The sequence below is a fragment of the Brienomyrus brachyistius genome, chromosome 17 (assembly GCF_023856365.1).
Source record: "Brienomyrus brachyistius isolate T26 chromosome 17, BBRACH_0.4, whole genome shotgun sequence".
Classification (NCBI taxonomy): Eukaryota; Metazoa; Chordata; class Actinopteri; order Osteoglossiformes; family Mormyridae; genus Brienomyrus; species Brienomyrus brachyistius.
The window spans coordinates 5,034,632-5,052,666 of record NC_064549.1 but is presented as its reverse complement, the minus strand read 5'-3'; the positions used below and the strand labels follow the sequence as shown (position 1 = coordinate 5,052,666).

Here is an 18,035-nt window from a genome sequence, read left to right as displayed (position 1 = left end):
GGTCTGTTAGCCATGCAAGTCAGAGCCAGACGCTCAGTTAGAAAGAAGCTCCGTGTCTGTCAACGCCACCTCAAGTCAGCGCAGATGGAGAACTCTTCCAGTGAACTTATTTTTGAACTCCATGGCTTGAATGAGACTAAAACAAAGAGACAGATCTTTTTTGGCCTTTCCATCCTTGCCTATGCTTTGACTGTTTTTGTGAATTTAACTCTGATTTTGACCATATTGTTGGAGAAAATTCTCCATGAGCCCATGTTCATCTTCCTGTGTAATCTGTGTGTAAACAGCATTTGTGGCTCTACAAGTTTCTATCCAAAGCTACTGATTGACCTTCTGTCAGACTCTCATGTGATCTCATACACTGCATGTATAATTCAAATATTTGGAATCTACACATATATCTTCTGTGAAATGACTAATTTAACAGTGATGGCTTATGACAGGTATGTTGCAATATGCAAACCGTTGGAGTATCACTCTATTATGACGCCTCGGAGAGTAGGAATGTTGGTGCAAATAACGTGGATCTTATCTTTGATTGAAACAGTTGTCGGGATTATATTGGCAGTCAGGCTGCCTTTATGTGGATCCAGAATTGATAAGCTTTATTGTTTTACCTGGGACATGTTGAAGCTATCCTGCATAGATGCCACCTTGTACAATCTATATGCCTTCTTTCTCTTGGTATTCCATATATTTCAATTCTTGCTAATTATTGCCACCTATGTTCTAATCACCAGGGCATGTGTTCAGTCTCAGACAGAGCAGAGTAAGTTCATGGAGACCTGCCTGCCTCATCTTTTCACATTGGGTAACTTTGTCACTTCTGTGTCTTTCGACGTTGTATCAGCACGTTTCAGCTCAGATGCCTCCCTGCAGGCTCTCAGAAACAGCCTTTCTATAATGTACCTCATTGTTCCCCCAATCCTGAACCCTCTCATTTATGGTCTGAAACTGAAGCAGCTTCGTAGGATTGTGTGGAAAAGGTTCAACAGCAAAATTACTGCACTGAAATAACCATGGGTGACTTGGAGGTTCAGGGGGGGGGGTCACACACTCGCCTCACACTTCCACGACTGGGGATTACAATCTCTGTTATCTGTTTTTTGTGGGGGGAGTTTGAATCGTTTCCCTGTGTTGTGTGGTTTCCTCCCACAGTCCAAAACATGTCCTCAGGGTAACTGGTATCTGTACATCACTTAAAGATTATGAGCTTGTGCATGAATGTTCCCTGTGAGGGAATGGTGTCCAGTCTAGGATGTACCCTTGCCTTGTGCCATACGCTACATAGTAAATCTTGCATAGAGTTTGCATTTTTTCCCTGTGTTGTGTAGTTTCAAAATAGTCCAGAATATTCCTTTAGGCTAATCGGTATGTCTAACTTTCCAATACATCATAAGGCTCTTCATCTATGTCCCCCTGCCTCATGCCCAGGATAAGTTCCAGCCCCCCCGTGACCCTGAACAGGATAAATTTTTAGATGTAATAACCAATAGTTCCTTTTTTCAGCATGCATGATCTCACTAATCCCTTTAGCTTAGGCTGGGTTTTGCTATAACAGAAGTGGCTAGCTATTTTACACTGATCCATTGCACATAGCCAGTGAAAATACCGGATGAAGTCTGACCATAATCAATGTAAAAACCTACAAGATGCCTACAGTTTATGAGTCAAAGTCAAATATTTATGCAATTGAGGTCCAAAGACTAGTCTAAGCTGCTGAAAAAATAAAGAGCTTTAATAAAGTCTGAAATCTAATGAGAACAGTATTATCTGTCTTTGCATCACTGACTTGCTGGCCACTAGGAGGGACCTGCCTTTTCCCTCATGATCCAGTGCTGGATGAGTGAGTCTCCCGATGGCATCAGGAGACTGGAGACCGGCTTAAGCTTCTGAGGGCTGGGATCTCTGCTTCTGCAGCCTCCATGTTCAGGCTTCTCGAGGCTCTCCGACAGGCTCACTGACAATCTTACAGAGTGTTCTCTGTGGTCTGCTTCATTCAGAAAGCAATATAACTGCTTTTTGCACAACAGAAATTCCCCATCTGAAATTCTATTATGCAAACATTTGATTTTCGGTTCCTGTTATTTTCCATGTTTTTCTTGCATATTAAATATACTACTGACAGACTTTCCCTTTTCTGTTATCTGTAACAGAAGCAGTGTGCAGTGTTGGCTAGTTTACTTTGATAATGTATTCAGTTACAATGTACTGAATAGATGCTCTAAAATGTAATTTGTAGTACATTCCGTTACATTATCTAAGGTTAGTAGTGTAATCTAAATGCTTTGGACTTGTTACGCTCTGCCCATCTGACCGTCCAGTTTTCTCCCTAGCGTGACTCTAGCAAGTCACGCCTGGTGCTTGTTTCTAACCTCTCGTTCCTGCCCTCGTGTTGCCCACACTCAACTACCTCCTGCTTATTCCCTTGTTTGTCATGCATTTAAGTGCCTCCCAGTGCTCTGTATCCCAGATCCATCATTGATGTTGAGCCTTTGTGCTGCCCATATCCTATCCTCCCTTCTGATCCCCCATGGTGCAGTTCATTTTTCAGTTCTGTTAAGTCTTTTTAAATAAATCTCTGTGTATTGCTCCACCTCACCTGCTCTCTGTGTATTTTGTCCCGGCACACATGACAGAGTGACAGATCTCCCAAACAACCCCAGGAGCCTGTGCTCCTGCTCTGGTTTCCATGCCTCCCTGCATTCCGCAGACTGGATACCCCATGTGCCTCAGTTTAGGGGGTTGATGGGGTTGCTGCACCCAGCCCAGGAGAGGCCACTGCCCCCATCCAAGCCTCTGGCCCAGAAAGGGCCACTTCACCCATGCTTCAGGCTCCCAGCCCAAAGATGGTCCCTTCACTCATCTTCCAGTCGTCCTGGCTCTGTCCTGTTAGCCTCCAGTCCTCCTGGCTGCACCTTGCTCACCTGCAGGTGTCCCAGCTTCGCTCCGCTCATTTCTCACTGTTCCATCAGATCCAGCCCTGTCTCCTGACATCTAGCCAACACACGCCTCGCTGTCCCCTACAGTCCAGCCAGCACCCACCTTGTGACCTCTTGAGGTTCGATCAGTGACTACCTCATCACCTCCTGTCATCGCCCAGGCGCCCATCTTGTTACCTCCTGAGGTCCCGCCTTCGCCAACCTCACCCCCTCCTCAGATCCCGTTGGCACCCGCCTCGTCCCTTTCCGGTCACCTGGCTACGCTCCGCTCGGCGTGCTGTGCCCTGATGTCCAGCCAGTGCCCTTCTTGCTGGACCCCCCTGATGTCCAGTCGGCGCCCACCTCGTCGTCTCCTGAGGTGTTGTTGGTGCGTACCACATCTATTCCTCTCATCACTCAGGTACCCGCCTCGTCTTCTCCTTTCATTGCCTAGGCACCTGCCTTGTCTTCTCCTGTCATCACCCATGTGCCCGTCTCATGGTCTGCTGTCATCACTCACACGCCCACCTTGTCTTCTCCTGTCATTGCCCAGGTGATACAGTACCTGACTGCCCGGCCACAGACAGCTCGGATTGGGTCGACGTTGATGATGCCTGGCCAGACAATTTGAAGTGGGACCCTCTATTTTCCACCGGCGCAAAGTGCGATGCAAAGTGGTTTTACTAGTTTCATACCAGCGTATTTCTCATTTTCAAACCATTTCGATTGGTTGATGGCATGTTACGCCCAAAACACACCTCTGAATGAAAAGGGTTATGTGTTCAAACCTCCTGCTCTTGGTGACAATTCGAGTTGCTGCATTTTGAATATACTGCCAGTGTTAAATGTGAGGTGAATATATACAATTTTGTCCGAATCATGATTCCATACACTAATCCGTCCATCCATCCATTTTCCAAACCGCTTATCCTACTGGGTCGCGGGGGGTCCGGAGCCTATCCCGGAAGCAATGGGCACGAGGCAGGAAACAACCCAGGATGGGGGGTCAGCCCATTGCAGGGCACATTCACACACCATTCACTCACACACCTATGGGCAATTTGGCAACTCCAATTAGCCTCAGTATGTTTTTGGACTGTGGGGGGAAACCGGAGTACCCGGAGGAAACCCCACTATGACATGGGGAGAACAAGCAAACTTCACACACATGTGACCCAGGCGGAGACTCAAACCCGGGTCCCAGAGGTGTAAGGCAACAGTGCTAACCACTGCACCACCATGCCACCCCTTCCATGCACAAATAGTTAGATTAAATATTTCAGTGACACAGTCTTAATTAAAAAAAGGAATGTCCTTGAAAATGGCAAATTTGACAATAACAAGGCATTGATGTGGGCATATGTTAATGATCTTGGTACATGATCATTAAATCAGTTGCAGTTCAGGCCTCCTTCACATGTCCTGAATGACCACGCCTGTGCAATTTCCCTGTGGAGTTAATTAGGACTGTGATTGTCATGTTATTCTGGGTGTTACTGAGAAGTCACGTGATTCTTGTGTAACCTACTATAGTAATTAATGAAGGCAAACAACAGAATCTTGAAGCATATAAAGACCTACAGGTCAGCTCAACTGATAGATGCATCGAACTGTCATACAGAGAAGAACATGACAATGTTACATGATCTAGTAAAGGTTACCGCATCAGACAATTAGAACAGGATCCTTCTGACTTAATCCTACAGGCAGATAATAAGATGAGACAAAAGAGAGAATGTATCCTGATTGTTCAGCTTTGTGGTTCTTCTGAGCTGGTCTGTTAGCCATGCTCACCGTGGAAGCCAGAGCCAGACGCTCAGTTAGAAAGAAGCTCCGTGTCTGTAAACGCCACCTCAAGTCAGCGCAGATGGAGAACTCTTCCAGTGAACTTATTTTTGAACTCCATGGCTTAAACGAGACTAGAACAAAGAGACAGATCTTTTTTGGCCTTTCCATCCTTGCCTATGTTTTCACCATTTTTGCGAATTTAACTTTGATTTTGACCATATTGCTGGAAAGAATTCTCCATGAGCCCATGTTCATCTTCCTGTGTAATCTGTGTGTAAACAGCATTTGTGGCTCTACAAGTTTCTATCCAAAGCTACTGATTGACCTTCTGTCAGACTCTCATGTGATCTCATACACTGCATGTATAATTCAAATATTTGGAATCTACATGTATCTCTTCTGTGAAACTACCAATTTATCAGTAATGGCTTATGACAGGTATGTTGCAATATGCAAACCGTTGGAGTATCACTCTATTATGACGCCTCGGAGAGTAGGAATGTTAGTGCAAATAACGTGGATCTTAACTTTCTTTGAGACAATTGTTGGCATTGTGCTTTTAGTCAGGCTGCCCTTGTGTGGATCCAGAATTGAGAAGCTTTATTGTTTTGACTGGGATGTAGTGAAGCTGTCATGTATAGATACCACCTTAAATAATGTATTTACCCTCTTAATCTTGGTTTTTCATACATTTCAAGATGTGCTAATAATCATCTCCTATACTCTCATCATCAGGAAATGTGTTCAGTCTCAGGCAGAGCGTAATAAGTTCATGGAGACCTGCCTGCCTCATCTTATTACACTGGGCATCTTGGCCATTTCTATTTCTTTTGATGTTGTATCAGCACGTTTAAGCTCAGATGCTTCCCTGCAGGCTCTCAGAAACAGCCTTTCTGTAATGTACCTCATTGTTCCTCCAATCCTGAATCCTCTCATTTATGGTCTGAAACTGAAGCAGCTTCGTAGGATTGTGTGGAGAAGGTTCAACAGCAGAATTACTGCACTGAAATAACCAAGGGTGGAATGAAGGTTCAGGGGGGGTCACACACTCGCCTCACACTTCCACGACTGGGGATTAGAATCTCTGTTATCTGCTCTTTGTGGGGGGAGTTTGAATTGTCTCACTGTGTTGTGTGGTTTCCTCCAACAATCCAAAACATGCCCTCAGGGTAACTGGTGCCTGTAAATTACCTAAAGATTATAAGCCTGTGCATGAATGTTCCCTGTGAGGGACGAGTGTCTTATCTTGGATGCACCCCTGCCTTGTACCCTATGCTACATAAGACAGGTTCCTGGTTTCCCCCCTGTGACCCTGAACAGAACACATGGTTAGAGAAAATAACCAAGTTTTTTTCCTGCTTGATGATTTCACTGTATGCAGTTGCTATGACACCATTATAGCTTAGATTAGCTTTTGCTAGAAAATAAAAGGCTAGACATTTCACACTGTCCCAGTGCACAGCACCAATATGAACAGCAGATGAGGTTTTAAGGGCCTGTAATCAATGTAAGATGCAGCACGATGCCGTCCCTTTAATATGCATTTAAGATTGCATGTACATTTTATATGTTAGTTGCACTAAAAAAATCACTGTACAAAAAACTAAATCTTTAAATATAATTTACCAGATGTAGAAAACAAAAACATTTAATATTTTATTCCCTAAACATATTTCTGACTTCTGCTTTTCTTAACTATGCTGTATGACACTTATTTGACTAGGATGCATTTGGACAGGGGGCCATCAACTGGTGACTCAAGGTCAGAGCAGCAGAAAATGCTCCGAAATCCGTTTTAATTTTTTAACGCAGTGTAACACCTGATAACAGCATGATTATCTGTCTTTGCATCACTGACCTGCTGGCCACTAGCAGGGACCTGCCTTTTCCCTCATGATCCAGTGCTGGATGAGTGAGTCTCCCGATGGCATCAGGAGATTGGAGACCGGCTTTAGCTGCTGAGGTCTGGGGTCCCTGCTTCCTAATCCAGCATTGTTAGGCTTCTTGAGGCTCTCTGACAGGCTCACTGCTTATTCTGACAATGTCGTCTTTCTGTTCCGCTGCACTTGTAAAAAAATGTAACTGAGTTTTGCACAAGAGAAATTCAGGGTCTAGAAACCTATTATGCAAATATTTTTCAGTTCTTGTTTTTGGTCGTGACTTTCTTACTTATTAAATATGTTACCCACTAAATCCTGTCCTGTCCTCTATTCTAGCATGTTCACATAATGCAGTACTTTAAAAATTGCCATTTAGCTTAGAAAACAAACAAAACATTGTCCGAGAGAAGACTGCATCTAATCATTAGATGAAGTAATACACTGCCACTATTGTTAACTAAAAATGGATTCTCGTTGAAAAGTACACATTTGACATTAACGTGCCATTAGTGTAAATTATTATATAAATGATCCTAGTACTTCATGATTAAATCAGCTGTTATTTAGGCTTGTCTCCTAATGGCCACATCTATGCAAATTCCCTGCAGATCTCATTGGGGCTGTGAATATTTCCCTGGGAGTTAATGTGACGTCACATCATTCTTCTGTAACAGTGCAATAATTACTGAAGGGAAACAACAGAATCGAGAAGCATATAAAGGCCGACAGGTCTGCTGGACGGATAGAGGCATCAAACAGCCATACAGAGGAGGACATGGTAATACTATGTAATCTGACAGAGGTTAATGCATCAGACAATTAGAACGGGATCCTTCTGACTCAGACCTACAGACAGATAATATGATGAGACAAAAGTCAGCATTTATCCTGACTGTACAGCACTGTGGATCTTCTGAGCAGGTCTGTTAGCCATGCAAGCCAGAGCCAGACACTCAGTTAGAAAGAAGCTCCGTGTCTGTCAACGCCACCTCAAGTCAGCGCAGATGGAGAACTCTTCCAGTGAACTTATTTTTTTGCTAAGTGGCTTGAATGAGACTAAAACAAAGAGACAAATCTTTTTTGGCCTTTCCATCCTTGCCTATGTTTTCACCATTTTTGTGAATTTAACTCTGATTTTGACCATATTGTTGGAGAAGATTCTCCATGAGCCCATGTTCATCTTCCTGTGTAATCTGTGTGTAAACAGCATTTGTGGCTCTACAAGTTTCTATCCAAAGCTACTGATTGACCTTCTGTCAGACTCTCATGTGATCTCATACACTGCATGTATAATTCAAATATTTGGAATCTACATATATGTCTTCTGTGAAAGTACCAATTTATCAGTAATGGCTTATGACAGGTATGTTGCGATATGCAAACCGTTGAAGTATCACTCTATTATGACGCCTCGGAGAGTAGGAATGTTGGTGCAAATCACGTGGTTCTTAACTTTCATTGAGACAATTGTTGGCATTGTGCTTATAGTCAGGCTTCCATTGTGTGGATCCAGAATTAATAAGCTTTATTGTGTTGACTGGGATGTGGCAAAGTTGTCCTGTATTGATAACACTTTAAACAATGTATTTGCCTTTGTTATCATGGTTTTTCATACATTTCAAGTCTTAATAATCATACTTTCCTATATTCTCATCATCAAGACATGTGTACGGTCTCAGGCAGAGCGTAATAAGTTCATGGAGACCTGCCTGCCTCATATTATCACACTGGGTATCTTGGCTGTTTCTGTGTCTTTAGATTTTATATCAGCACGTTTAAGCTCAGACGCCTCCCTGCAGGCTCTCAGAAACAGCCTTTCTATAATGTACCTCATTGTTCCACCTGTCCTGAACCCTCTCATTTATGGTCTGAAACTGAAGCAGCTTCGTAGGATTGTGTGGAGAAGGTTCAACAGCAAAATCACTGCACTAAAATAACTCAGGGTGGCACAGAGGTTCAGAGGTCACACTGTCCCTTCATGCCTCCAGGATTGGGTAGAATCTATCCTCTGCTCTCTGTGTTTGGATTTTGCGTTTATTTTGTCCTCTGTGTTTTTTTCTCTCTGTTAAATGGTAGTGCCGTCACAGTCCAGAGCACACTGTTGGAGTAACTGGTGTCTCTGAATTTCCCATAGATGCGCATCTCTGTGCCCTGTGAGGGACTGATGTCTTATGTAGAGAGTACCCCAGCCTTGTGCTCTTTGCTGCTTGGTATAGGAACCAGGCCCCCCGTGACCCTGAACAGGATCAAGTGCTTAGATGTTATGACGGACAGTTAATAATTTTCCTGCATGATGATTTTGGCCTGCATGGTCATATAATACCATTAGCTTAGGTTAGCTTTTGCTAGAAAATAAAAGGCTCGATATTTCACACTGTCCCAGTGCACAGCACCAATATGAACAGCAGGTGAGGTTTTAAGGGTCAGAAATCAATGTAAGGTGCGGCACGATGTCGTGCCTATAATATACATTTAAGATTTCATGTGCCTTTTATGTGTTAGTTGAACTAAATAAAACATCAGTGTACAAAAAATAAAATTTTTAAATGTAATTTACCAGAAATAGAAAATAAAAACATTTAATATTTTACTTCCTAACTATATTTCTGTCTTCTACTTTTCTTAACTATGGTGTATGACACTTACTTCAACAGGTTTGCATAGAGAGGCAGTAGCTGGTGAGTGAAGGTCAGGGCCACTTCTCCATCGCAGAAAATGCTACAAGATCCTTTAAAAGATTTTAATGGAGTCTAACACCTGATAACTGCATTATTATCTGTCTTTGCATCTCTGACCTGCCGTTTCCCTCATGTTGCAGTTGTGAGTCTGGCATAAGGACATATTGTAGGAGACCAGCTTTAGCTGCTGAGGCCTGCGATCCCTGCTTCTGAAGCCTCCATGTTAAGGCTTTGCAATTTACATTATCAGTCAAAAGTCTGGACACACCCAGCCACCTACAAAGGACAGTGTTAACATGTCACATCACATAACCTTGCCGTCCAACCGAAACACAGCAGAAATAGTTTTGGAGGAGTTTGATCAGAGAGAGAAGGAAAACAGGCCAATGAGTTTTTATACTAATATTATAATCAGGTCAGGTCAGGTTGGGGATTATGCTCTGGTGCAGCGCGTTGCTGCACCCACCACACAGCAAAACTCCTCGGGATCCAGGCCAGTGATCCCCCAGGCAGATACACAGACCAGTCCCACCCTCTGGAAATGACCATCCAACTGCCACAGCCAGGTGTTACATGGTCATCCCCTTAGCCTGGTCCAGCCGCTTGGGTCCTCAGCAACGAGGATCCTGCGAGCCAGATCACACTCAGGGAAATGCGACACATGGCCGTAACGCGTAACTGATGCTCCATACCAATGCAGGTAATCTGCCACATTCGAGACTCCTCTAGCAACCACTCGTTCGACACAAAGTCAAAGCAGCGGTACCCAAGGATTCTCCAAAGAGACAGAGTACCGATGGAGTCCAGTCTTCGTCTCAGGCCACTGGATAGCGTCCATGTCTCTCAACCATATAACAAGACAGGGAGCACCAGGACTCTAAAGGCTTGGACCTTTGTCCTCTTGCAAAGATATCAGGAACGCCACACGCCCCTTTCCAGTGACCTCATGACCCCCCCCATGTTTTTCCAATACGTCTACTGACTTCATAGGAAGAGTCACCAGAGACATGAATGTCGCTGCCGAGGTAGGTAAATCTCTCAACAAGGTTGACATTCTGCCTGCAGACAGACACACTACTGATGGCTGTGCCCAAAAAGTCATTAAATGCCTGAGTGTTGGTCTTAAACCAGCACACCCGCAATCCCGGACACTCAGACTCCTCACTCAGTCTCTCCCCCGATCAGTGTTTACGAAGCTCCCCCGACAGCAGAGGAAGATGGTCACCTTGCCAGAGAGACAAGACATTCCACCCAGAAGTGCCACCATGCAGCAGGCGACGCCTCAGCACCACACCAGCCCCCATCCCCAACAGGCCTGACACTATTAGCTCTCTGACGGTTTCGACTCATCCAAGGATGGGGCTCCCAAGTCCTTTCCCCCATCTCCTTCATGGTGCATGCAGCCTTCCTGCAGGCGACTGCAGCAGAGCTACTCCTGTGGAGGGCAGAAGAGTATTGTGCTTTTTTGTATCGAGCAGTTGTGAGTTGTTTTACGGTGGCTGGAGTAACAATCCCACCACCAACCCCCAGAAAAAAATTGTTTCCCTGCAAGTTGGAAGACCACTTGCAGGGCCGGATGCAGTTTAATGTCATACCCAAGACGGACTTATAATAATATTATAATAATTATTTGAATAAAAATTAATATCCCATATCCTGGTTATGAAAGCAGACTTGTGATTGAAAGGTTGCTGGTTTGAACCCCCAACCAACAATGTACCGTCCCTAAGCACTGCTCCCTGGGCGCTGAATTAGCTGCCCCCTGCTATGTCACATATGGGTTATATGCAGGGGACACATTTTGTTGTGGTGTCTCAGCAATGACAATTAATCACTTTCACTTCACTTATTTTCCCCTCTGTTCCTGAAGTTTGCATAACATTATGTCTGGGCCAGGATTGGAGGTCATGTGATTTCCAGTCCAACAGTGGTGGTCATGTGATTTGTGATGTGAACCAGTCCCACATTAGACATCCTCTTCTTCTGCAACCATATCATTCTCATCAAAATGGAATATCTTTGAACAGTATTCTTTTAACATTAATGTGCGTATATGTATCTGATCTAGTGTTTGATGATTAAATCAGTGAAGGCTCATGCTCTTCTCGTGAAAGGACCACCCCTGTGCAATTTCCCTGCAGAGCTAATTAGGACAATGGTTGTCATGTTATTCTGGGTGTCACTCTGGAGTCATGTCACATAGCATAGTAATTCCTGAAGGCAAACAACAGAATCCAGAAGCATATAAAGGCCTACAGGTCTGCTGAACTGACAGAGACATCAAACAGCCATACAGAGGAGGACATGGTGATACTTTGTAATCTGGCAGAGCTTAATGCATCAGACAAGTAGAACGGGATCCTTCTGACTGATAAGATGATGAGACAAAAGCCAGCATTTATCCTGACTGTACAGCATTGTGGATCTTCTGAGCAGGTCTGTTAGCCATGCAAGCCAGAGCCAGACGCTCAGTTAGAAAGAAGCTCAGTGCCTGTGAACGCCACCTCAAGTCAGCGCAGATGGAGAACTCTTCCAGTGAACTTATTTTTGAACTCCATGGATTGAATGAGACTAAAACAAAGAGACAGATATTTTTTGGCCTTTCCATCCTTGCCTATGTTTTCACTATTTTTGCCAATTTAACTCTGATTTTGACCATATTGCTGGAGAAGATTCTCCATGAGCCCATGTTCATCTTCCTGTGTAATCTGTGTGTAAACAGCATTTGTGGCTCTACAAGTTTCTATCCAAAGCTACTGATTGACCTTCTGTCAGACTCTCATGTGATCTCATACACTGCATGTATAATTCAAATATTTGGAATCTACACGTATCTCTTATGTGAAACTGCTAATTTATCAGTAATGGCTTATGACAGGTATGTTGCAATATGCAAACCCTTGGAGTATCACTCCATTATGACACCTCACAAGGTAGGAATGTTGGTGCAAATAACGTGGTTCTTAACTTTCATTGAGACAATTGTTGGCATTGTATTGACAGTCAGGCTGCCCTTGTGTGGATCCAGAATTGATAAGCTTTATTGTTTTAATTGGGACTTGGTTAAGCTGGCCTGTGTAGATACCACATTAAATAATATGTATGGAACCTTTTTCACTGTTTTTCACATATTTCAAGTTGTACTCATCATAACCTCCTATATCCAAATCATCAGGACATGTGTACAGTCCCAGGCAGAGCGTAATAAGTTCATGGAGACCTGCCTGCCCCATCTCATCACAATGAGTACCTTTGCCATTTCTTTGACTTTCGACGTTGTGTCAGCACGTTTCAGCTCAGATGCCTCCCTGCAGGCTCTCAGAAACAGCCTTTCTATAGAGTACCTCATTGTTCCTCCAATCCTGAACCCTCTCATTTACGGTCTGAAACTGAAGCAGCTTCGTAGGATTGTATGGAGGCGATTCAACAAAATGACCGCACTGAAATAACCAAGTGTTGCACGATGGTTCAGGAGGGTCACACTGTCACCTCACACCTCCAGAACTGGGGATTAGAATCTGTCCTCTGCTCTCTGTATATGGAGTTTGCATTTTCTCCTTGTGTTTTGTGGTTATTGTCCCACAGTCAAAGAGCAACTGGTGTCTCTAAGTTGCCCATATGCTCTTTTGATCTTACTTTTTAATTTTCATATGATATGTACATTTATCTTTCTGCATTTTATTTTTTTATCACATCTTCTGTAAAGCATTTTGAATTACCTTTGTGTTTGAAAATATGTTATACAAATAACTTGACTTAACTCAACAGAGATAATGAGCTTGTGTCTGTACAGCATGTGAGCTGTGAGGGACTGGTGTCCTATCTAGGGAGAACCCCAGCCCAGTACCCAGTGCTGCCTAAGACAGGTTCTTGCCTCCCCCCCCCCCCCCGCCTCTCCCCATGATGCTAATCAAAATAAGTGGTTAGAAGAAATGAACAAGTTCATTCATCTTCTGTGTGATGAATTCAGCCTGCATGGTGTCTATAATGTCTTGAGCTAAGCATTGCATTACCTAGAAAAGAAGGAGGAGCCAGACATGTTACTGTGTCCCAGTGCTTATATACAGCATAAAATGGCATATGGGGAATGAAGGGACAGTAATCAATGCAAAAGCCTGCAAGATGCCTTATGTTCTAAGTGCATTCGAGATTTGATGTGCCTTATATATCTGCTTAGTGAATATTTACAAAATGTAATTCATCAGTCCACAAGAAATGTTTTGAAAATATCTTTTTATCTGATGCAGAAAATGAAACATGTTTACACTTAATTCCCTCACCATGTTCCTGTCCTCTGTTATTCTCCTGTATGCAGTGTGATGTTCAACTGAGTAACTGCACTTAGGCAGAGTAACAGTGGTGGGTGATCCAAAGTCACAGCTACTATTTATGGCAGAAAATTATATGAAATCACTTACAGTAATAGAGTTTTAATGGGGTCTATCACCTTATGAGAGCATTATTATCTGTCTTTGCATCACTGACCTGCTGGCCACTAGCAGGGACCTGCCTTTCCCCTCATGATCCAGTGCTGGATGAGCGAGTCTCCCAATGGCATCAGGAGATTGGAGACAGGCTTTAACTGCTGAGGCCTGGGACCCCTGCTTCCTAATCCTCCATGTTCTGGCTTCTCGAGGCTCTCTGACAGGCTAACTGTCATCCTGACAGTGTGGTCTTTGTGTTGTGCTTCATTTACAAAGTAATATCACTGATTTTAATGCTAGAAAAATTGTGTCTGCGATCGTGTTATTTAAACCATTTATTTTTCATTTCTTGCTGTTTTTTATGAAAATCTTGTTTATTAAATATATTAAAATATTGTAAGGACATAAAACTTATAGGCCCCGCAGGGCCTCAACTCTGATAAGCCTGCATGAGTCCATTTCAGAGCTAATTCCAAGATAAGGATCCGCTGAGCCTGACCAGACTGGACTCCACTCACCAGACCACCCCTTTCAAGGAAGTCAAAGGCCTGCCGGCTCCTGAGAGACTGGATAAAAATTGCTGGAGCAGCACAGTAAAAGCAAGACCTTTCACCCCCAGAGTGACCAGAGCCCCACAGTCAATCCACAGCAACAACAGCTGTCATTCTCCAAACACAGTCACCTTTTCCACTATAAACAAGATAACTCACCACACATAGATCTTAGGGACAGATACACACGTTTGGTCTCATCTTAATGGGCATGAGACGGCGAGTATTATACTCTCAGATTTAAGGCAGTATAACTTTTCCTAAGAGAAATATAGAAAATTCGGCTAAACCCACCAAACTGAGAAAGCCTCTCACATGGTAGAACAAGAGAATTACGACCGCCCCCTAAAGTGATCTGATTGGCTGGGGACTTGAGAACCAAGGTCAGCAATTCCCCTAAAATAAACCACTGACTGAAATGGGTCAGTCTTCAGAGACATGCCATGACCTGGGTTGGACACTTAAGGAAGGGCCTCAGAAGAAATCGGGGAGTCACTCTGTAATCAGAGTTCCCACAGAGAACTGGGCGAAAGTCCATCTGTAGTCAGATACTTTCCGCAGAACTTTGTGCACTCTCAGCTGAGATATGTGATTGTTTAATGTTGTATTTGTCCTAATGGAAATGTATTTAAGAGTATGTGGCCACATGTCAATGATTGTATATTGTAGTATGTTGTTTTGATTACTTTATGACTGTCTGATTTGCTAACTTCATTATAAACTTTACAGATTGGATTTCTATCCTGATTAGGACCAAAGTGGTAAATACTTTCTTGCAGCCACTGGGTTAAATCCCCTTTATCGGGTCCCAAACTCGACTGCCCAGGTTGAGTTACGGTGGAAAACTAAACCTACACCTCTGGAGTTTGCACAAGCTCAGTTACGGGCCGACTTAACCACTGAAGTCAACACACCCTGATGAAAGGTTCCGGTCTATCCTTTGAGGGGTGTACACACTATGTTCCTAGGCACTGGGCATAGTCCCTGAGACGCTCACAAGGTAGATACCGGGTAGCATCGGCGGAGTCCCTGAGACGAGCCCAAAGTGAGCCTCGTACAAACTACCGCTACGAAACGTGCGCCTTCACTGCCGCTGAGGTTGACACGTTATGATATGGGCTGCCCCCGGCTGAGCCCCTGAGGTGGACGTACGTGTAGTTTGGGTAAACATCGGCTTAATCTCCGAGGCACGCACAAGCTCAGTGTTGGCCGATACTGAGCCTTTGGGTAATTATATAGGTCAAGGGACCTGAATAATCAGAGGCTAACATTGTCTTAAATGGTGGCGATTTCTGCACCTCTAAGACAAACCCTGTGCAGGAGGCCCGCTGATCGCCCTATCGGCCGAGGCGAATCTGGCGGACTCCTCTGTCAGGGGTGAATTAGAGGTGATAATATACTCTAAAGGAGAGTCCCAAAATAATCCAAAAAATGATCCAAGTGCTTGATGATTAAATCAGGTGTGCTTCAGGCCCTACTCATAAATTACCATATCCATGCAAATTCCCTGCAGAGCTAATTATTAGGACTGCGATCATCATGTTTCCCTGGGTGTTAATGTGACGTCATGCCATTCTTCTGTAACAGTTCAGTAATTATGGAAGGCAAACAACAGAATCAAGAAGCATATAAAGGCCTACAGGTCTGCTGAACTGACAGAGACATCAAACAGCCATACAGAGGAGGACATGGTGATACTATGTAATCTGGCAGAGGTTAATGCATCAGACAATTAGAACGGGATCCTTCTGACTCAGACCTACAGGCAGATAATATGATGAGACAAAAGCTAGAATTTATCCTAATTATTCAGCATTGTGGTTCTTCTGAGCAGGTCTGTTAGTCATGCAAGCCAGAGCCAGACGCTCAGTTAGAAAGAAGCTCTGTGTCTGTCAACGCCACCTCAAGTCAGCGCAACTCTTCCAGTGAACTTATTTTTCTGCTGAGTGGCTTGAATGAGACTAAAACAAAGAAACAGATCTTTTTTGGCATTTCCATGCTTGCCTATGTTTTCACCATTTTTGTGAATTTAACTCTGATTTTGACCATATTGCTGGAGAAGATTCTCCATGAGCCCATGTTCATCTTCCTGTGTAATCTGTGTGTAAACAGCATTTGTGGCTCTACAAGTTTCTATCCAAAGATACTGATTGATCTTCTGTCAGACTCTCATGTGATCTCATACACTGCATGTATAATTCAAATATTTGGAATCTGCACGTATCTCTTATGGGAAACTACCAATTTATCAGTAATGACTTATGACAGGTATGTTGCAATATGCAAACCATTGGAGTATCACTCTATTATGACGCCTCGGAGAGTAGGAATGTAGGTGCAAATTACGTGGTTCTTAACTTTCATTGAGACAAATGTTGGCATTGGGCTTTTAGTCAGGCTTCCATTGTGTGGATCCAGAATTAATAGGCTTTATTGTGTTGACTGGGATGTGGTGAAGCTGTCCTGTATTGATACCACCTTAAATAATGTATTTGCCTTTGGTATCATGGTGTTTCATATATTTCAAGTCCTGCTAATTATAATCTCCTATGTTCTAATCATCAGGAAATGTGTTCAGTCTCAGGCAGAGCGTAATAAGTTCATGGAGACCTGCCTGCCTCATCTTATCACACTGAGCATCTTGGCCATTTCTGTTTCTTTTGATGTTGTATCAGCACGTTTCAGCTCAGATGCCTCCCTGCAGGCTCTCAGAAACAGCCTTTCTATAATGTACCTCATTGTTCCACCTGTCCTGTACCCTCTCATTTATGGTCTGAAACTGAAGCAGCTTCGTATGATTGTGTGGAGAAGGTTCAAGAGCAAAATCACTGCACTAAAATAACTCAGGGTGGCACAGAGGTTCAGAGGTCACACTGTCCCTTCATGCCTCCAGGATTGGGTAGAATCTATCCTCTGCTCTCTGTGTTTGGATTTTGCGTTTTTTTTGTCCTCTGTGTTTTTTTCTCTCTGTTAAATGGTAGTGCCGTCACAGTCCAGAGCACACTGTTGGAGTAACTGGTGTTTCTAAATTTCCCATAGATGCGCATCTCTGTGCCCTGTGAGGGACTGATGCCTTATGTAGAGAGTACCGCAGCCTTGTGCTCTTTGCTGATTGGTATAGGAACCAGGCCCCCCGTGACCCTGAACAGGATCAAGTGCTTAGATGTTATGACGGACAGTTAATAATTTTCCTGCATGATGATTTTGGCCTGCATGGCCATATAATGCCATTAGCTTAGGTTAGCTTTTGCTAGAAAATAAAAGGCTAGATATTTCACACTGTCCCAGTGCACAGCACCAATATGAACAGCAGGTGAGGTTTTAAGGGTCAGAAATCAATGTAAGGTGCGGCACGATGTCGTGCCTATAATATACATTTAAGATTTCATGTGCCTTTTATATGTGTTAGTTGAACTAAATAAAACATCAGTGTACAAAAAATAAAATCTTTAATTGTAATTTACCAGAAATAGAAAATAAAAACATTTAATATTTTACTTCCTAACTATATTTCTGTCTTCTACTTTTTTTAACTATGGTGTATGACACTTACTTCACTAGGTTTGCATAGAGAGGCAGTAGCTGGTGAGTGAAGGTCAGGGCCACTTCTTCATCGCAGAAAATGCTACAAGATCCTTTCCTAAGATCTAACACCTGATAACAGCATTATTATCTGTCTTTGCATCTCTAACCTGCCGTTTCCCTCATGTTGCAGTTGTGGATAAGTGAGTCTCCCGATGGCATAAGGACATACTGTAGGAGATCAGCTTTAGCTGCTGAGGCCTGGGATCCC

The 18,035-nt window shown here is 43.5% G+C and overlaps 5 protein-coding genes and 1 long non-coding RNA gene across 25 annotated transcripts in view; 5 read left to right on the top strand and 1 right to left on the bottom strand.

Annotated features, from left to right (window-relative positions):
• LOC125712133 (olfactory receptor 1M1-like) overlaps nucleotides 1–18,035 on the top strand; it is a 77,169-nt gene that overhangs the window by 19,895 nt on the left and 39,239 nt on the right. Inside the window, exon 2 of one of the 6 annotated variants that reach the window (XM_048981817.1) lies at nucleotides 5,691–5,738. The exons of 2 other annotated variants lie outside the window; for them this stretch is intronic. In XM_048981817.1, the coding sequence (XP_048837774.1) occupies nucleotides 5,691–5,721 (31 nt within the window). In that variant the 3' untranslated portion in view covers nucleotides 5,722–5,738. Of the gene's footprint in view, nucleotides 1–986; nucleotides 1,026–5,690; nucleotides 5,779–18,035 lie in introns of those variants that run through there. 3 more of the 6 variants (XM_048981816.1, XM_048981823.1, XM_048981821.1) reach the window with 3 other exon arrangements.
• The window catches only part of LOC125712155 (uncharacterized), a 59,819-nt gene that overhangs the window by 9,447 nt on the left and 32,337 nt on the right, over nucleotides 1–18,035 (bottom strand). The gene's annotated exons all lie outside the window — the stretch shown is intronic.
• LOC125712134 (olfactory receptor 2G6-like) overlaps nucleotides 1–18,035 on the top strand; it is a 62,803-nt gene that overhangs the window by 15,557 nt on the left and 29,211 nt on the right. Inside the window, exon 1 of one of the 10 annotated variants that reach the window (XM_048981832.1) lies at nucleotides 4,576–4,696. The exons of 7 other annotated variants lie outside the window; for them this stretch is intronic. The gene's annotated coding sequence lies outside the window, so the exon portion shown is untranslated. Of the gene's footprint in view, nucleotides 1–4,575; nucleotides 4,697–7,333; nucleotides 7,368–15,921; nucleotides 15,958–18,035 lie in introns of those variants that run through there. 2 more of the 10 variants (XM_048981830.1, XM_048981833.1) reach the window with 2 other exon arrangements.
• LOC125712139 (olfactory receptor 151-like) lies at nucleotides 13–17,651 on the top strand. Its single transcript, XM_048981845.1, has 2 exons — nucleotides 13–510; nucleotides 16,578–17,651. The coding sequence occupies exons 1-2, from the start codon at nucleotides 13–15 to the stop codon at nucleotides 17,082–17,084; spliced, it is 1,005 nt and encodes a 334-aa protein (XP_048837802.1). The 3' UTR covers nucleotides 17,085–17,651.
• The window catches only part of LOC125712136 (olfactory receptor 4S1-like), a 51,916-nt gene continuing 38,483 nt past the window's right edge, over nucleotides 4,603–18,035 (top strand). Inside the window, exon 1 of the mRNA XM_048981837.1 lies at nucleotides 4,603–5,147. Within this exon, the coding sequence (XP_048837794.1) occupies nucleotides 4,708–5,147 (440 nt within the window). The 5' untranslated portion in view covers nucleotides 4,603–4,707. The remainder of the gene's footprint in view (nucleotides 5,148–18,035) is intronic.
• LOC125712137 (olfactory receptor 7G1-like) overlaps nucleotides 7,328–18,035 on the top strand; it is a 55,404-nt gene continuing 44,696 nt past the window's right edge. For 3 of the 6 annotated variants that reach the window (XR_007383198.1, XM_048981841.1, XM_048981840.1), the window contains exon 1: nucleotides 7,403–7,952. Coding sequence is in view for 4 of the 6 variants with exons in the window: in XM_048981841.1 (XP_048837798.1) it covers nucleotides 7,522–7,952 (431 nt within the window). In the remaining 2 variants the exon portion in view is untranslated. The other 3 variants (XM_048981842.1, XM_048981843.1, XM_048981839.1) reach the window with 3 other exon arrangements.